Source organism: Mugil cephalus, chromosome 1, assembly GCF_022458985.1.
Source record: "Mugil cephalus isolate CIBA_MC_2020 chromosome 1, CIBA_Mcephalus_1.1, whole genome shotgun sequence".
In the NCBI taxonomy this organism is placed as follows: Eukaryota; Metazoa; Chordata; class Actinopteri; order Mugiliformes; family Mugilidae; genus Mugil; species Mugil cephalus.
The window spans coordinates 18210723-18229794 of NC_061770.1; the positions used below are offsets into that span (position 1 = coordinate 18210723).

At 47.1% G+C, this 19072-nt stretch overlaps 1 protein-coding gene across 3 annotated transcripts in view; it reads left to right on the forward strand.

The window, feature by feature from the left end:
- Positions 1-19072, forward strand: part of samd11 (sterile alpha motif domain containing 11) — a 46968-nt gene that overhangs the window by 19698 nt on the left and 8198 nt on the right. For all 3 annotated transcript variants that reach the window (XM_047606774.1, XM_047606785.1, XM_047606795.1), the window contains exons 4-7: positions 1165-1274; positions 8477-8569; positions 12105-12269; positions 17461-17614. In XM_047606774.1, the coding sequence (XP_047462730.1) occupies positions 1165-1274; positions 8477-8569; positions 12105-12269; positions 17461-17614 (522 nt within the window). The remainder of the gene's footprint in view (positions 1-1164; positions 1275-8476; positions 8570-12104; positions 12270-17460; positions 17615-19072) is intronic.

Here is a 19072-nt window from a genome sequence, read left to right on the forward strand (position 1 = left end):
TGTCCCATAAACTGTGTTTGCCGTGTCATACCAGACCCCCTTCACAGATGATTCTGCTTTCAATAAAGTTGCCAGTTAAGCTTGTAAATGAGATTCCCGCTCACATAAGACGATGCAGATACCGCGAAGCTGGCACGTGTAAAATGCTGGCGTATGTATGCTGTCGTCGCATAACAGAAACTTATAGTTAGGCGGCGAGTTGAAAAATACTCAGCCCCGTACCTCTCCTACCACACAAGCTGTTTGCCATTACACTGACTACTCATGCACTGCACGGCTGCCATACTCCCCTCAAACGCTAAGCGCTTATTTCCCATCATTATGCCATTTAATGCGATCAGGATGGTAATCAGATTGCAAATGAAATACCTCTATGACACAGTTGTGTGGGTCTTCTGGTGTGGGGAGTTTAGAAAGGCAGTGGGTAGAGAATTTAGAAGGACAGAGCGGCTACGACCAAATCTGGGCCTAATCTGTAAACCCTCCCTCCTCCTCCTGCTCCTCCCTTGGGCGCTGAAGGGCAGGAGAGGGTGTATGAGAGACTCTTGTGGACAGTTTTGCTTTTTGTGAAGGACCTCCTGTTGAAGCGCAGGCTCAGGAATAGAAAAGAACGTCTGAAATTCGGTGCTTTGCGACCATCTCCGATTCAATGTGTTCTCTTTTGAATGTAAAACGCTACGAAGCAATGACGATCAGTCCAGAGCCTGATTGAAATACCTTTAAATATGGCTCATCTGTCTTTTCATCTTTTTCCGTGTCAAGATTTCTCCAAAACTACCATTTAAAAAAAAAAAAAAAAAAGTCCGTAATCAGGTTTTAAGCTTTTAAACTACTTATGAGTGTTGAATATGTTCATTTATAATCTTAGTGTGGAAGATGAGTAGGGATGAGACCCGAAAGTGCTTGATGCGGTAGTCTGTCAGAGTGTATTACACCTCAGAGCTGAGAGCCAGTTGACTGGACAGCCACTTGTAGCTGCTGAGTCTGTGTGGAGGTGTGCGTTTTATAGAGGGCAAGTCTGACTGGATGGAGGATTTCTGCAGTAAGTAGCGCGCGAATTAACACGCCGCTGCTGCTTTGCACATGGCGATTTGAACTGCATCTTGGAATTATGTTAATTTGGGGCTGCTTTTAAATGCCCTCTCTTTCCCGTGTCTCTTACAGTCGTGACAGTGACCTCTCTACAATTATCTCCAACCTTCACCACACCAGACAGCACGGCATGCCCGAAGGCCAGTCAGCCTCTGACCACAGCACCAGTACTGGACACACAGGTAGGATCCCCGTGGAGCTGTATGTCTGCATAATTCTGGTAGAAGTGTCTTCTGTCTTCCTCTGTCTTCTTCCTCTGATGATATATGAACGTTTACATCTCCTGTAACATTCGTAAGCCTTCCATTACCCATTTAATTTACTCTAATTTGTGCGATTGGGGAGGAATTAAACGTAAGCGTATTACTCATTCCTAAAGGTCGCTCTCAAGTTGATTACTTAATGTTCTTCCCACATTCTCTGCCGCACTCCAGGATTTTTGTTAAACCCCCTGTTTTAAATTACCTCTGAATAAATAGCTTTGTTTGCCATTAATCCAGTTTCATGTGAGCAGAGGAACCATGGTGTGCATGTGCTAAGCTAAGAGCTTTTCCTGCAGCTTACACACAGGACACAGACTACATCTAATCACAGCTATTTGTCAAGTAGCCCGCATGTGTAGCCATCAAAGACATACGGCTGTAAAATAGCGTCTGTGTGTTATCGCTGGTCAACATTCAACCCTCCTCTGCCGCCCTGGGATAGTTGCACCCATTTTCATGACGTACCGTATGTTTTCGTTGTGTGCGGTTTGATCCCGCTAGGTGTGAGCGATAGCGGCGATGCTATGCGAACGACCAAAACAAAAATTTTTACTCCATGACATTGAAGTGTAATGTAGACTATAAGCTTTATCGTCTTTGATTCTGGCTCTAAATTTACCACATATTCCATTATTGTTTTATAGTTTTTTTTTGTCAGTTTTTTATACTCGTATCTATTACGTTTGGGAAAAAGTCACCTGATCTGAAAACAGCCCTGAGATAAGCCAAACATAAATTAATTTTACCCTTATTTAAAGAATGTTTTTTTTTTCTCTCAGTCAAGGCAATACGTTTGTGCTAATGTTGTCCAAAGTTTGACCCGTCCCTTCTTATCCCATTAGCCTGAGGCACAGCAAGTGGCATAATCACCCCTCACCCAGCACCTCCATACCCTCTCTCTGTCTGCCAGATTAATTGTCCATACGGTGCCTGTGATGTGAGGTAGCGTGGGGTGCGAGGTGGAGGTGGTACTAGATTGCTTAACTGCCAGCTCAGCCGGTGTCTTGGACGCTAGTTTGGGACAGATTTCCACCAATATACCAGCCAGCTGCTAAACTTAATGAAGAAATCAGAAGAAAAAAGTTCTCTTAATGAGGCAAAGACAAGAGGTGGGTGTGCAGCGGTGATGGAGGAGGGTGTGAGCGCAGTGCGGTCTGCGCCACAGGGGGTCCGAGGCCCTAAAATCTGTCCGTTTGAGCATTAAAGGGAGATTTAACTGGCTGCCTAAGCGGCTCGCTACGTGTCTGTAAACAAGTCCAATCCGATCAGCCACTGGCTCTAATTCTGTCTGCCAGTGAAATTAGACACACACACATTCTCAAACACACAATTACACACAAATAACACATAGTTATACAGATGCGCGCCTACGCGAAATCAGCAGCGGTTCGACGTCGCAGCCAAATACTTAGGTGGGTGGGCGAAACGTGTGTGAAGTTACAGAGAAGTGGATTATTTGACTTTGGGATGGATGAGGCGGCGAACGCCACTGGCTGCTATGATATCGTGTTTGCTCTGTTCCGTCGGTCAACTCCGCTATTTAACTTGTCCTCCAAAAGAGTTTGTCTGCCGGTGAACTGTGGAGGGCGTAGGATGGGAAAGTGGTAAAGGAAGGGAGAGAGGGAAAGTCTGCAGCAGCGAAAGACAGAAAATTGCGGTGATGGGAGAACCATTTGGAAATGGAGACAGAAGACAGAAGAAAGAGAGAAGAATGAGTGCGGTAATGGCATCAGGGGAGAGCGAGCAGCAGCTATGGCGGCGGACGGCTCCGTGTGTACGTCTGTGTGTGGGTCAGGAGGAAAGGGAAGCAGGCTTGCCGGGTCGTCTCTGCGCCGGAGTGGGCCGTTAATTAAATCTGAGGGACAGACAGGAGGGCTGCCTCCCTCCTTCTCCCCTCCATCCCTCCCTCCCTCCCTCCCTCCCTCCCTCCTTGGCTCTCTCAATCCCCAGCCACTGGCTATTCAGAGGCTCTGTGAGAGGTGGAGAGGAGGGAAGGATGGAGGGAGTAGAGGGAGGAGGGGGCAGGGGCGCCGACGCTGAGAGTCTGGCTGCCTGTGGAGACTGTAAACCGTGGCTCTGCGGTCAGACCGGAGACTCAAACAGGCAGATAAGGTGTTTTTGGGCCGCCGCTCTCTCCTTTGCTCCCTACACTCAGACTCCCAGAGGCAGTTACAGCCTGTCGGCGTGTGTGTGGTTGGGGGTTGTAGCAGCGGTTTGGGGCTTGAGCACATTTTTGTGTGCGCTCGTGCATGCGCACCTTTCCGTGTGTGGTTTTAAAGGCCTGGTTTTAGATGTTTGCTTGCGTGTGAATCTGTAGCCCAGCGTGTTTGTGCAAGACCTTCTCTTTCAAAGTGATTGTGAGTCAGGATTGCTTTTAAAGCATTACCAGACAGTTATTACATGATTAGCATAGAAAGGCAATGCTACACCAAAGTAAACACTCAGGGATTTGTGCTGATATTAGCTCTGTCAGACAGAAGCAAAAAGGGAAATGTGGGCAGTAAATATTTTAAAACATCCCGCTGGTTAACAGGGATGTAATTGCACTACCATAACAAAATGGTTTCTAAGAATTATTGTTGTAAAAGACATGTTAACCCTCCTGTCAACACAAAAATAAATAGTTGGGGAAATAGTGACAATAAGTAGTTTTTTGTCTCTGAGCACTTAAACTAAACATCGTTTCATCTTTTCAGTCGGACTTATTCTCTGACGCCTTAAGATTTTCTTTTCCACCAAGCTGTATTTTTCTGCTCCTTCCTGGTGGATTGAGTAATCATAGAAGTGTAACATTCACTTAATTGTGAAATATATAGAAATAGTTGTGAATTGTGTCTTTTGTTTAATAGGAATATTAATGTGCACATCTTGGCATATGAGCCATTGCCTGGCTGCAGCCGCTGTAAGCAGAAGAAGATGATAAACGTTGGCATAAAAGACTCAAAAAGGGAAAGGAAGGCAGCGCATGAGGGAATGAGAGAGAGAAACTCTTTTATATATGTTTATTTATATATATGTGTGTATATATATATATATATATATTTTCCCTTTTTGTTAACTGCATTCAGAGAAGACAACAGAATTTTATAGTATAGGGAAATTTGCTTTAAATGAATGTGCTGTGCACATGCACGTTCAAGTGAGAAATAAAGCCTTGTTTTTATTTTTTTGGATTTACTTTAAGAAGGAAACCTACAAGTATTTATGTTGTACCCAATTAAAGGGCCACTCTGTAGGTTTTTTGGGCAACTATCATCATAAATTGAATACAGTAGCTCTACTTATGAGGGAGGGGTACTTGTTGCAAGTGGGTTTTTTTTAGTTCTGCCACAATGTCCAACCATATTTTTTGACGTTCCGTGATTTCAGCTGTGGCCCTCCTCCCCCTTAACGTCTCCCGTCCCCTGGGCGAGAGCAGTGCAATCAGAGCAGCAGTTTATGTAGCAGTGTTACTAAATCGGTGAACATTTGCATATGTTGTTGGTGCATCCTCCCCTCGGCGTGATCAGACGCGTCTATCGCCCCCGACCACCCCCGTCCCTCCCCCGCCCTCCCCTCCGTTTCCCAGCTGCATCGGCCCGTAAGCCAATCAATGGCGGGGCTTTCAGGGCCGGCGGAGGCCCCGGCGCACAGAGGGGGGATCAATAAGTTATTAGCACCATTCTGTCAGCTGTAATGTGGAGATTGATCGGGGGGCTGCGGCTGGCGGCCCACCCCGCGTCCCCGCCTGTCACCTCCCTCCCCCCACACCCCCTCTCCACGCACACCCCCCCCCCCCCCCCTTTCCCCGGCCTGATAAAGATGACAGATTAACAGAGTAAGAGAGGAATTAAGGAGTCTGGCTGTCTGAGCTGTCAACACGCTCCATGGGATGGAGAGAGGAGAGGAGGAGGACCAAAGTTTGAGAGAGAAGAGGAAATCAGACACAGAGAGAAAGGCTCCCCCTACCCCCCCCCACACACACACACACACCTCCCGCCTCATGATTCGCCCTGGCGGTGTCACATGAAAGAGAAGTCGCTTAGGTCCCACTGTTTCCTCCTTCTCATCCATCTTTTCCCTCAGTGGCAGATAAGTAGGAGGTTAACTAGTAAGGAGGAACTAAAACAAAAGCTAGAACATGGTGTGTTTCGGTCTGTTTCTTAAATATAATGTTAGCCTGCTGTCCGTTGACCAGGATTGGCAAAAATCATAGCTATTTGCACTTAATAAATGCACTATTTTGACAGTTAAAATAACAGCCCTGGAGCGAAAATAAAACTCCACTGACACCACAACCACTAATTCCTTAGCAATATTAACAAGCAGGTGATAGGGAAAGGCCTGGGGTAGTAAACTGAACTGTAAGCGCCGTTAGTGGGAGTAAAAGGGTTAGTATAGACGCTAGCAGAGCTCAGGGTTCAGCATTAAAAGGGAGCGCCGGTGCTCTAAGAAGCCCCATTTAATTGGCTTTAAAAGCTTTCCGCCCTCAAATCTCTGGCCCTCGGGCACTCGCTCAGGAGACACGGTGTCTTGAGTGAGGTCGGCTCAAGAGACGACTCAAGTGTGTGTGTTTGATCATGAGAGGCTCTGGGTGTGAGTGTAAGCATGTGTGTGTTTGGTAGAAGAGGGGGTTTGACTAATGTGGGGTGTGGGTCTCTCTCTCTTTGTTAATATTTCACTAATAGGATAGATGGAGACCTTTTTTTTCTTTTTTTTGAAAAGAGCAGTGAAAGAAATGCACTGAACGTGATTTGAAAATGAGAAGAAAAACAGAATGAGGGATCATAAAGGAGATGGTGGGGAAACTGAAAGGCATTCAGTGTGTCTATGCATGCACTTGTCCATTAGTGCTCCTCTCTCCCCCACTTGCCGTCTCTTTAGGATGGTATAGGGAGTGGATCTCCTCAGGACCTGAGAGACAACATCAAACACAGGATCATTAGTGAATCTCCTCCTTCCCCCCCCCCAGTCTCGCTCACTCACCCTCTCATCAACACCAGGACTCGTGTAGCAGCACAACAAAATCCTCAGAGTCCTGTTTAAATGGCTGGCGTTCCCCTCTCCGGGTCTATATGCGTCTTGCTATTGCGAGGCTGTAGGTTTGGGCAACGGAGTGACGGGTTAAAACTCAGACTCCGCTCCCGCTTCGCTCCCGTCTTGATAACTTTCTGCCCATCTCATACGCTGGAGTCAAACCAAAATTGGGTTGCGCCACACGCATAAGAAGACGCTTCACAGATGTTCTTCTCTCTAACCTCAAACATGCACGCGCTGTGACATTTGACAACAGTGTCGCATCACACGCCGCAGAAAATTATTAGGCAGGGAGCAATTAGAGACAAAAATCGCACCGCATCGCGTGATCATACGAACAAGCAGATGTAAACAGAATGGAGACTGGCGCTATAACTGGCTGCGCTCTGCTGTGTGAAAAGAAAACAAAACAAAAGCTCAACCAGTCTGGATGAGAAAATGGTAAACAGAGGTAGCATTCATTATGAGAGACTCATCGGTTTTGATATCTGTCGACATTTGTTTGCCGTTGTTTGGCAACGTCATCAGCTGCTCCGTGTCCGCGTGGACCTGTCTCTCTCATTGGCTGTTGTGAACGTACTGATGCAATCATCCGGGCTTTGGCTCCTAATTATAGGACATGTTTAATATTACCTGGGCGGCCTCTGTGGCTCTGTGAGCAGTGTGGGAAGTTTAAGATCGGATTGGTAAACAATGCACATTACCAAACAATCTCCATAGCGCCCAGATTTCTCCTCCCAGGAAGTTTGAGATAAATATGCCCAAAGCTGTAGTCTGGGTCTGTTTCTGTTATGACAATATCAAGGGTGGACCCATGACAGAAGACACCAAACTCTGTTTGCTTGGGTATTGCCACAAAATTACGTTGTGTTTACTTCTTTTTCTTTTAACCCCCTGTTCATTGTTTCTCGGTGCTGTTTACACGTGCTGTGCAAATGATGAAAAATTGTTTTGCCGAAACGGGGAGGCAGAGAGGAACCATTCTCCTTGCGGGAGGGAAAAAACATCCCTAAAAATACGCACTGAGAAGTGAGAAAGGAGGGGAGCTGCTGCTGCTGCTATGGCTTGGTTGTCTAATGCGGAAAGAAACGGAGTTGGAGAAAAATCAGAGGTGCATGCGATAGGAATAGAGAAGGGGATAGAAAAAGAGGGAGAGAGATGCAATGACAAACGGCTCTTTCCTTCCTGCCGGCGCAGCGTGCGATGTGCTCTGCATCCCCTCCCTCTCTGATTAGGCCCGTATTGATTTGAGGTGCGTTGGAGGGGGAGGGTGCGGAGGTGAGGCGACGGTGTGGGGAGGAAGAAGAGCGAGATGAGAGGGGAGGAGAGAAGGAGGGGGGCAGAAGGGGGTGCTGTAATTGTACACTGGATGCTCCTCTTTTGGTGGCAGGGGTGAACGTAGGGGGAGAACATGGAGGAAGAAGAGGGGGAGGGAGGAGGGTGTTAATGGGAGGAGAGAGTGGGAGGTCCTGATGGGAGTAGGGTTCAAACTCACAGAGATGAGAGCGGAAAGAGGAGGAAACAGATGGAGAAATGAGGCAAGAGTGTTTACGAGGGAAGCGCATTAAAAGAGAGAAGGGGGTTGTGGAGGTAGAAAAACTAAATATAAACACATCATATAGATATAATGTCGGTTCAGAGAGATTTCTCAAGCAGCTGAGAGGTTCTTGCGCACTTGAGTTCAGTCGGAGGCTTTTGTGCCTGGAAAAAGAGACGAAAGAGGAGCGGAGACAGAGATGAAGGACAGTGATAACACTTGAGGACAGACGGTTGGAAAGAGACGTCGAAAGGAGACACAGGGCCCTCCTCCCTGCCTCAGATAGGCAAACACATACACATGAATTAGCTGGGCAGGTCTGTCATCCGCAGCGGTACAGCCCCCCCACCCCCCCCATCTCTGACAGATCAGGCACATCTCCAGAAGCTGTGGCTCGCTACACTCAATCTTTCTCCCGTTCACCCCTTCACTTTGGCTCCCTTTCGCTCCTTCTCTACCAACTGCATTTCCAACGCAGCCACCACGTACACAGAGAGACACAGCCTTTACTCTCAACTCTTTCTGACTATTTACCCCCCCACCTCTCTGTGTTTGTGCATGTTAACAGATGACCTTCTAGGCAAGAGGAGAAGCTTCTCTCCCAACAGCAGCAGCGAGTGTCCCTCTGACAGCAAGAAGTCACGCAGCGTATCCCCCAAAGGTAAGACCGTGCGCTGTGTTCCGACTTGCATTCTCAAAAAGAAAATGGGTGAAAATTGCAGGGAAGAAGAGACGATGAGAATGAGTGTTAAAATGAAAGTTGGAAATTGCAGAGTGAAGGAGAGGGCTGAGGCTGCTGGTGGTTGGTCAGCGTGTTCAGCCGGAATTATGCATTGCATCTCCTAAAGATACACATGAAACGAGGCACACAGATGCACATGCTGCTCAAATCTCACGTAAATCAAAATGATTGTGTTGATCCAACTCCTGTTGGAAAGGGAAGCAGCTGGAAGAACTTCCCAATGTTCTTATGTGATACACTTCCATGTCACCTCTTTATTAGAGCCCATTCATCTGTCTTACACAAGCGGCAACCTCCAGGTATGAGCCATGAAGCGCATGCGGAAGTGCAAAAAACTGCAGTTCATCGAGTGGCCACTTGAGGCTGCCTCCAAAAGGGAGCAAATCCCCATAGACCCCCATGTTAAAAAGCCCAACTCTACAACATTATTAAACATGTTTACTGCCTGGTACAAAAATTGGTTTTGGTCATTCGTTTATTTTTTATAAAGGTAGCGGAGTGGAGAGTTGGGTGGGCTGGTCTCAGCGTCTGACACGGCCCCCCGAGTCCATATTTGGAATATCTGCGTATGGGTGGAGTAAAGCTAATCCAACATGGCGACCACAGGCTCCACCCACTTCAGGCTACATTTTCGAGGTTCAGAATCCATTGGGTGACCACATGATGGGTTTGTCCATAGTATAAACAGTCAATGGTCTTACACCACTGCTAATGCATATGTGCGCAGCAGAGGAAGTCAGTGATGGTTTGGTTAATAGAAATTACCATAACATAGCTCATGAGTGGAAAGTGGGAAGACAAGTATTAGCCTGGAAGCCACATCCTCCACCCACAATATTTTCGCACTGGAAAGTTTGTCTGGAAGCACTCTGTTGGGAACTGATTTTGTCTGACAAAATTTTTTCAAATCGTTTGGGAAGGTTTTTATGTTGTGATGACTCATGCCCATCATCTGATCGTCTAGTGTTTTCTGGGGTGTTACCAGACTCCTCTGCAAAAAAATAAATAAAAAAATGTCTTTTATTCTGCGGTTAGGTGGATATATTTTTAGCAACACACAAGGGGAATCTGTAGGGCGTTGAGAAACGTCACGCACACTTTTTATTTTATCTCTAGATGAAATTTGCACAGCATAAATGACAAGGCACACCTTCGCAGTCCGCCTTCGCAGCGCTGCAAACCGGTCGCTATCCTCTATTATTCATATCTCCCTCGTGTGGTGTGAAACCGAGCGCCCGGCGTGGAGCCAGCTCAGCCGCCGGGTCCGTTCCTCTGGGGTCCTGAGGAAGACTTCCTGATTGATGTTTATCATTATACAGCAGGCAAAACCAAGGGCAGCTCACCACACATGCACGTCCGTCTGTATCTCGCTCTGTGCACCCTCCAATTATTTGACATGTTATTTTATGGCGATTGTGTAAAATCTAGATGAGATTATGTATTTGTCCGTGCGAACAGAATGTGTTGTGTAGAGCTCAGCAGGACCTCCGCGTTGACCTTTGCCCACTGACTGACCTTTGACCTGCAGCAGTCCTGCCTGGAGCTTCTTTCTCTTTCTCCGTGTATAGAAACACTTATTCCCGGCCATTATCGTCTCACCAAGACACAACCGAGCTTTTGAAACATGCATGGGTTTGTTATTGGTTGAGAGTGTGTGTTTGTGTACTCCGACATGGCTTCCTTTTAAGGCAAAATGGGGCTCGTGTTTTTCTGCCTCTCAATATGTGAGGTTAGGTTCCTGGCCTTTGGATCAAGCAACCCTTGTATATGTGTTGTTTGTATTCTTAGTTTGCACATAAGAGAGACAGATAAAGAAGAATTCCGTATTGTGGGCGTGTGTGTGTGTGTGCAGCCTGCTGTCCAGAGAACTGCATTTAAGCCATTTCAAAACACTGCTGATCTCGTGTCTTAACCTTGAGCTCTATCCACACCCAACGCTTCACTCGGCACCTGCGTGTGTGTGTGTGTGTCCTTTACGGGTTACATCTTTTTTCCTCAAAGTCTGGCGACAAACACAATCCTTTAATGACTAATGCAGGTAGAGAAATAGACCGAGAGGGTAGCATATGGATGGAGCCGGGAAGATTGGATGCCGCTGTGTAAATGATGTCTGTTTTTCTTTCAGTTGCAAAGTCGGCACCCCCTGCTGTGTTTAGAGAGCAGGAAAACTTGAGACAAGCACAGACTAGTTGCGCGCACACACACACACACTTGAAGACCTTGGGTGGATTAGCGGGAGCTTGGCTGTGGAGACAGAGATGCTTGCGTGTTCGCTTCCTCCCTCTCCACCTCCACCCCACCTCCGCTCCTTAGCGCCACTCCTGCTCGCCTGCCCGGGGCCAGACTCAGGTTTCAATAAGGAGGAGGGTGGTAAAAATAACCCCTGCTTTCCTCTGCTTCTCCCTCCTCCACCTCATCCTCTGTCTCCCTCTTCTAACTCCCCGACCGCCTCCCCATATCCCCCACCACCCTTACCTTAGATCATGTTACTATTGACAGAAAAGTAGGGGGGGGAGGGAGGTCAGAGAGAGAGAGAGAGATTAAGTATGGGGACTGACAGCTAGATAGATATCATAGACCGCATCGTCTTCACAACACCTTAAACACAACAGAGGAGTACTACGTGCATATAGTGGTAGATTGTTTCAGGGTAGTTTTTTTTTTTTGTAGTTCGTGTTTGACAAATTCAAAATACAGTGTTGTGAAACAACTCTGCTTATGACCTTGTACTATTAGCGTAGATGCTGCTGTGCAATGAGTCAGAGAAATTGTGAGTTCACGTCAGGCCCAGAACATTAACAATGCATGATTGTATGTGTACCACTCTGCCCCTCCCCCCCCCCCAGTCTATCAGTGCCATGTCCTTAATAAACGATCTGTGTAAAACCATGTCTTCTGGTTGATATTTGAGGAAGGCTGTTTGTTGCCCGAGAGCAAACAGTTCGCAGGTGTATGAGATTCATTCCTTGTACTCCATTGAGAGCTGCACGAAGTGTGTTTAGTCTAAAAAACCACAAACCAGAATCACAAAATGTGGGGTAAAAAAATGATTTCAAATTGCTTGACTGGAATTCTGCGCTTCAGCCAATGCTCAGTCATGTGTAAAAAACAAAGCAACGTACTCATACATTGAGGACTCCCTAGTATTAGATTTAGTTCCGGTAAACATAAGTCTCTGAAGGTGTGCTTAGTCATATTCTGCAAGATATTTTTAGACGTTGAGCTACGACTTTCCCTAATCTGTGACCTCTGGTTGCCATTTATCGCTACAAACAGTGGCACATTTCATGCATTCCTCACAAGACGTCCACAACATAGGTTTTTCTTCAATCACGTGCTGAAAACGTAGTTTACTTGCAAACACAAAGGCAATCGCAAGTGAACGGTTTCAGATCTCGCCGTTTTCCCCCAAACGACCTGAATGTTGACTGATAAATGTCTGTCCTCCCTTTAGAAAACTCCCAGAGCCCGGTGGTGGAGGCAGGCGGCAGCCACGGCCACATGAGCCCTGAGGAGCATTACAGGCGCATGATGTCAGCGCTCAGCGAGCCAGGGTCCTACGAGGAGCAGCAGCAACGTTTCTACCAACTAGCCAGCAGCATGGGTCTGCCCGGCCACGGTCAGTCCACAAGCTCTCTACTTGTATTTATTTTTTCTGTGCGTGACTCTCGCTATTGTAAAATACACCGCATATACCTCAGATGATTTTTAAGTTCTACCCAGCAGTAAGAATACTCTCATAAGAGATGTATTTTTCCTTTATTTATTTATTTTATTTATTTTGAAGTAACTTGAGAGATGAAAGGATTTTCTTTGGAAGCACTTCTTGATGAAAAAAAAATAAAATAAAAAAAAAGGCCTCTTCCCTCACCTGTCACCAAGTCACAGAGGCGCCGCGCTACTTCGTAACCCCAGAGTGTAGCACTGGGTTCAGAGCACCATGTTAAAGTGTGCCACACTGCTGCCATTGTAAAATCCCAGCCATGGAGACGGCTGACATTTCTATTTGCGGTGCTTGCCCACCCAGTGTCAAAGTGTCACTCAGGGTGATTTCTGACCACCCTGACTCTCCGTTGTTAACAGCACCCACAAGCCTTCACATGCATCAACGCCGTGATTGATCCGGGAGCTCTCATTGGCCGCCTGCCAACCCTTTAAATTTCCCAACACCCAGGAAACCACCAGTGTGTCACGCATTTACTCAGTTTCTACGGACTTGAAATGTACTGCTCTTAGCTTGAGAGAATCGTGGTTTGATAGGGGGAAAGAGAAAATGAGAAAAGGTGCCCTGCTTGAATTTTATAAGTTGGGTTTATGTTCATTTCAGTGATCCTGCCATTAAATGTTAACCTTTTTTCTCACATTTTTCTAAAGAATGTAACATTAAGTCCTACCCGTCTTTATGAGCTCTTTTGCACCTGCATAAATCCAATCGATCCTCTGGCTGAAGTGTAGTTTGAGGTACTTTTATTTTTATTTGATTAGTAATGATTTTTAATTGCTGGCTGCAAATCTAGAGGGCGAAGCCTATAAATGCTTTAATTGCCTTTTCCCTGCGTCTTAGAGGAGTTGGAGGCAAAATGCAGTGCATTGTGGGGGTTTTATGGCCCCGGGCACAGTCTGATCGCCGGCTTCCTTTCCCAGAAGCCTCGTCGGTTTTGAGGCAAGCGCTCTGGCGCAACGCAGGCATACGCGCTCGCTTCCCTCACTTCCACATTCCAAATCGTTTGATAGTTTCCACACTATCCTTTATTCTGCACACGTTCCTTTCTTCTTCCAAGCCGCACTTAAAAGCTGTCTGCGCAAAAGGAACAGGAGGCAGCGGGAACTGGAGTAAAAAAAAAGAAAAGAGAAAAAAAAGAAAAAAGAAAAAGAAAAAAAAACCTGAGGAGAGAAATGGTCAATGCAAATGAGGAAGGAACAGGGATGAGGGATGCGTGAATAAATAACTTCTCCTGGAGCAAGAAGTAAAAACAACAACAACACATAGAGATTCAAGTTTATGGTTTGTTTGTCACACACTTAAATTCCACTACCATTTAAACACAGTTGCACAAGAGTTCCTTACAGTGGCATGTATGTGGTTACACGCTGTTGCCAGATCCTCTAAGTGGTTGAGGAGACATGTGGCTGCATGGGCATTGCCAGCACTGATTGCCACGCCTTTGGTGCTGCTTACTTCTTCCATGTGTGTCCTGACCGTTTTTTTACAAGTTTATTTACAAAGCGCATTATACCAGCAGCTCCGCAGACTCCAATTAACAGGTGGAGCTTGTTAAGAAACTGACACTTCGGCGCAAACAGTTCAGGAGGTGGGACAGAGGGGTGGCTGTTTTGTTCCCCGAGAGGCTGATCTGAATCACTTCAGCGAGACCCCCTTGACATTGACCTGGTCTCCGATGGGGCCCCCATGACCCCCACTCCCCCCCCCCCCCCCCTTGGGCCCCTCATCTCTCCCATACATCTCCCTCTCAAGCTTGCTTTTATACCCTCTCCCCGCTTCCTCCTCCTTTTCCTTACCGCCAACTCTCCCTTTAGCCTTGGTCCCCGCAGAGCATCCTTTCATGTGTTTGAAGTGCAGGGCACAGAAAATGAAAGTGTGTGTGCGCGAAAGAGGCGGGGGTGAAGAGGAACTCTGGGTGTGTGTATGTGTGTGTGTGTTTGTGTGTGTGTGTGTGTGTGTAGGTGCAAGGTGTTGTTTGAGTGCCTCTCCCTGGACCTGATGGGCAAAAGAAGAGTTGGGAAAGGAGAAGGTGGGGGGCTGAAATTGGGGGTGGGGATGGAGGTGGAGGGGAGGCAGGGTTGTAGAAATGGCCAGGAGGGCTTTCCCTCCCTCTTCATATGATGAAAGGAGAGTGTGTGTGAGAGAGAAAAGAAAATGAGAGGTGGGGGTAGAGCTCCAGATGAAAGTGAAAGGAGGGATGGGATGGATGGCATGTTCTTCGTTTTTGTCTCAGCTCAGTCTGCGTTGAAACACGGAGCTCTAGACAACATGTCTTTAGCATCATCCCGTAAAGGCAGAAAACTCAAGCATGCGATTAGTCAAAGGACAAAGACGTTCAGTGCAACAGTCTCGCCACATATTTACAGCTTTGTAAAGCCGCCTGTGATACTGACTGAATGCCTCTTCCTGAAAAGATACGTAATTTTCTGGTGTATGGTTCGCTTTAGTGGATGGATGTTGGCTTTTGTGTACCTGCCAGTCCACCAAATCCATCACGAGGCCGGCCAAGCTGCATCAGCGCAGCGCTCACCTCCATTCTGGTGCTGAGGAAAACCCATCTTAACTAGGGAGGATTAGGCCCAACTCCAAGAATGATGGCAGGGGGAAAAAAAAAACGGGATGGCACAAAAGAGGGGATAAGTGGAATGGGTCCGAACTGCAAAACTGGGACTTCCCAAAATAGCTCATGCAAAGGACGAGGTTTGGTGAGTGTGTTTGCGTGTCCTCAATTAGGACTCTAATTTGTAGTCGCAGGGACTCTCCTCTTGTGTTCCAGCAGCTGCAACACGAGACAAGAGTTTTGGAGGGGAAAATTCTGAATCCGCCCTGTTACTCCGTGCACACACGTACATAAACAGAAGGGTAGAGCCGAGCAGCTGACCCCTTGTCTCAGTTCACACGAGAGACAGAGAGAGCAAAATATGAACCCAGTGTTAAAGTAAATGCGTTTGATAAATAGGAGAAAGGGGACAAATAATCGACAGAGAAATAAAAAAATAAAATAAAAAAATCTTGTATTGTCACAATATTGTCGCGGAGAATGCCCTTCACTTTACCTTTCAACTTCAGGACCTTGGCTGGCAAGTAGAACTCAGACCTCAGATGATTTTCATGTTTTTAGACCAAATTTGAGTAAAGTAAAAGGCTCTGAATAAAATAAACGTTTATAGACAGAAAATGTTAACTAAATACTAAAATTTATTTTATAAAATATATAATTACACGGTGGTAGTTTAGTTTAGCCGAGTTCTGCAAAGTCAATTATGTTTATGGACCAAATCCTGTGGTGGGCATGATGAGAAGTGTAGTGTGGCGTTTTTCCGAGGCACGGCGTCCCAGAGAACTCAATGCACTGCAGCATAAGGCGTGCATCTAAATGAAAATGTAATGCTGCAGGATTATCAATTATTGGGCATAAATAACTTTTTAGTCACCTAGAAACATTGTGGTTATTTATTAGAATTTTCTGCTAAATGATGCATGTGTCAAATTGGCGAAGGTGTTTTCTCAGTTGGGTTTCGTTAAATATAGCGGCCTGTGCTCGGGGGCCTGTCTACCATCCTTATTAAGGGGGCTGAAGCCAAAAGTCCTCTATCGTTAGTATTTAGGCCTTTGCCTCTGCCGCATCGATTTTAACCATTCTTTTTAAATCTATTGCCCAGACTTTATGAAAGTGCAATACTAAAAATTGCTAAGGTGCCCCCTTTAACTGGGCCAGTCATACAAAATAATTGGTGTAGGTGGGATTGCGACCACAGGAAACTCATAGAGGTCAACTCCTCCATCCTGTCACCAACACGTATGCAAGCGCACAACAGCCTGTGTGTGTTTGTGTGTGTGTGTGTGTGCTCTGAGGCTTCAGTTCCCTCTGATCCCTCCCTTATCTCTCACTCACCCCCCCGCCCCTCCACACACCACCATACCCACACAAACACACACACACACACACACACACACCCTTGTCTGCCGCCAGCCGAGTCCCCTGCGGCCTGGCGCAGCAAACAGATCGATACACCGGAGCTAGGCCGCATTAATATCTGTCGCTTCACCCTCCCCACCCCGGCGCCCGCTCAACTGCTTCAACACACACACACACACACACACAGCAACACACAGTCGGGCACGCACACGCAAGCACCTAAATCACGCAGACACACAGAAACACACATCACACCCGTACCGGCGGCGGAAATGGCCCCCAGCTCCCGAGGGATCTGTCTAATTAAAAAAAGGGTGGTGGAGGTTGGGGAGGGGGTAGATAGATAGATTGAGGCGGAGAGCGAGAGGGTGGAGAGAAAGAAGGAGGAGAGAGAGCGGGATGGATTTTTCTCTCATTAGAAGCCATGTCTCCTGGTGTGGCCTGGCCTAGCTGATAATGATGAGTCCTCCTCTCCGACGGGGCCGAGAGAGAACCAGAGTCTCTGGGAGAATGAGGAGGAGATGGAAGGAGGCGAGTGGACGGGGGCAGAAGGTTGAGGGAGAGGGCAGGCAGAGATGGAGGGAGAAGACATGATGGCGGGGTGGTGGGGAGGGGTAAAAGAAAACGAAAAAAAACGTGGTGCATGTTGTGTGAAGTTATGTTTTGCTTCTCTGTACAAAAACTCACAAAATACGAGTTGTTTTTTTTTATTATGGTGCCTTTTGAGCTTTTTCATACTTCAAATCCAGCTCTATATGATGTTTGCAGTTGGGTCCAATGTTTTTAAAATATCTTATTGGGTGTTTTATGAGCTGTCTACACACTCACTTACGTCCATCAGTAGAGGATAATAAACAGCATTTGGAATTATGCTTTCTCTATTTTCTGCTGTGCCAAACCTTTAACAGTTTTTTTTTTTTTTTAAACACACATAATAGAAGCCGTCAACTAAAAGCTGTTAATTGGTGGGATTTCTTTTGCATTTTTGCACAATGAGTGGCTGGATCTTAAACTTGTTTTTATCCTCCCCTCTTTCCCTTCCCCACCCTCTGCTTTCCTTCTCTGACTCCATCTCAACTATTAATCCTTAATCATCTCTGTCATGCCATCGCTATCTTCTCATCTCTCCGCTTTTCCTGTTTTGCTGCGCTCTCTCCTTCCACGCAGACATGCTGCGTGCTCGCCAGGAGGCGTTGGCTGCAGCAGTGAGGAATCCGGCGGCCTTAGAAGCTCACCTGCCCTCGGCGGGCAGCTCTTCTTCATCCAGCCAGAGACGCAAGCAGGGTCTGCCGCAGCACCGGGACGCGCATTACACCGACAGGTAAAGAACGGTGGGGCGGGGGTGCAAACAAACTCTTTCCAGAAAGTCCGATCACTACACCAGCCTCACTGTGGCTGGCTGAAGCTGTAAAATCTGCAAGGCTTCCCTGCTTCAGTGTTAATCATCATCAGGAAAAAAAACAACAAAAAAAAACAACAACCCACATCCTCCTCGCACACTCATACCTGCTGCTGCGAAAGAGTTGAAGGAGTTAATCACCTGTCAGTTTGCATCAGCACACCTCTGCAGTTTTTATTTCATTCTTCCACTCGTTCCTAGCTTCCTCGGCGAGATCTGATTTAATATTTGTGTCCTTGTGTGCGGCGGCGCACGCTTGCGCGCACGTGCGAGTATGTGCATTTTCCACATACATGGCTAAACCAAGGATCCAATAACCTCTTGGCTACCACTGTGGAGTTGCACGCCTGCACGGCTGCTCTTCCTCCCTCCCTCCCCCCCCCCAGCGCTGGCCCCTGCGCCTCCCAAACAAAGCCGGGGGCAGCGGGAGTGGGCGGGTAATTGCTTGTCGATTATTTATGTGGCGCGGGGAGAGGCGGGGGATCGATAATGGGCCGGCGGTGCGGCAGCAGGGTGTGTGTATGTGTGTGTGTATATGAGAGAGACAGAGAGGGTTGGTGAGGGGTAGGAGGGGGAAATAAGCAGGAAGCCGAGCGGCCAGGCGCTGTGTGGTGCAGCTCTGGGAGACTGTGGGGGTGTATATATTGTGTTGGGGTGGGGGTGTGTGGCGTGAGCGCGTGTTTGTTTGCTCCACTTTTCAAGCTGGCGGTCTGCATGCGCACTCATCTATGCGGATTAAATTTGGGGTTGTTTGTGTGAATATGTCTGCTAATTCGTGTGTGTGTGTGTGTGTGTGTGTGTGTGTGTGTGTGTGTGTGTGTGTGTGTGTCGGTGCATGTGTGCGTGTGTGTGTGACTGAGAGAGGCCAGTGGTGCAGTGTGAACGTAGTCAGTGAGCCACGGCTCTTCTCCGACAGCACACAGAGTAATTAGCCACACAGGACCGGGGAGAGTTAACTAGGCCTCACCCTCCCTTCCTCCATCCATCCATCCATCCATCCATCCATCCATCCATCCATCCATCCGTCCATCCCACTGTCCTCGTCTACTACCCGTTGTGTTCTTATTAACACATTCACATTCTCTTTTTTTTTTTTGGAGCAAATAAAATAAAAAAAATATGCACATGAGAAAAATACTGCAAAGTATCCTTTCCAACACTTTAGCCGTAGCCCCAAACAAGAAAATACAGTGAGAATAGAGAAACTGACAAAGAGCAATGATATTGCAACCAGTATCTCATGTGTAGATGCACTATGTGGCCAAAAGTATATGGACGTGTGCTTTGATCCTTTCGCCCAGGCCAAAGGAAATCTCATTGAAATGGCATAACACATTATTTTGACAAGTGTAGTGTATTTCCAGCATCACGGCACCAGTT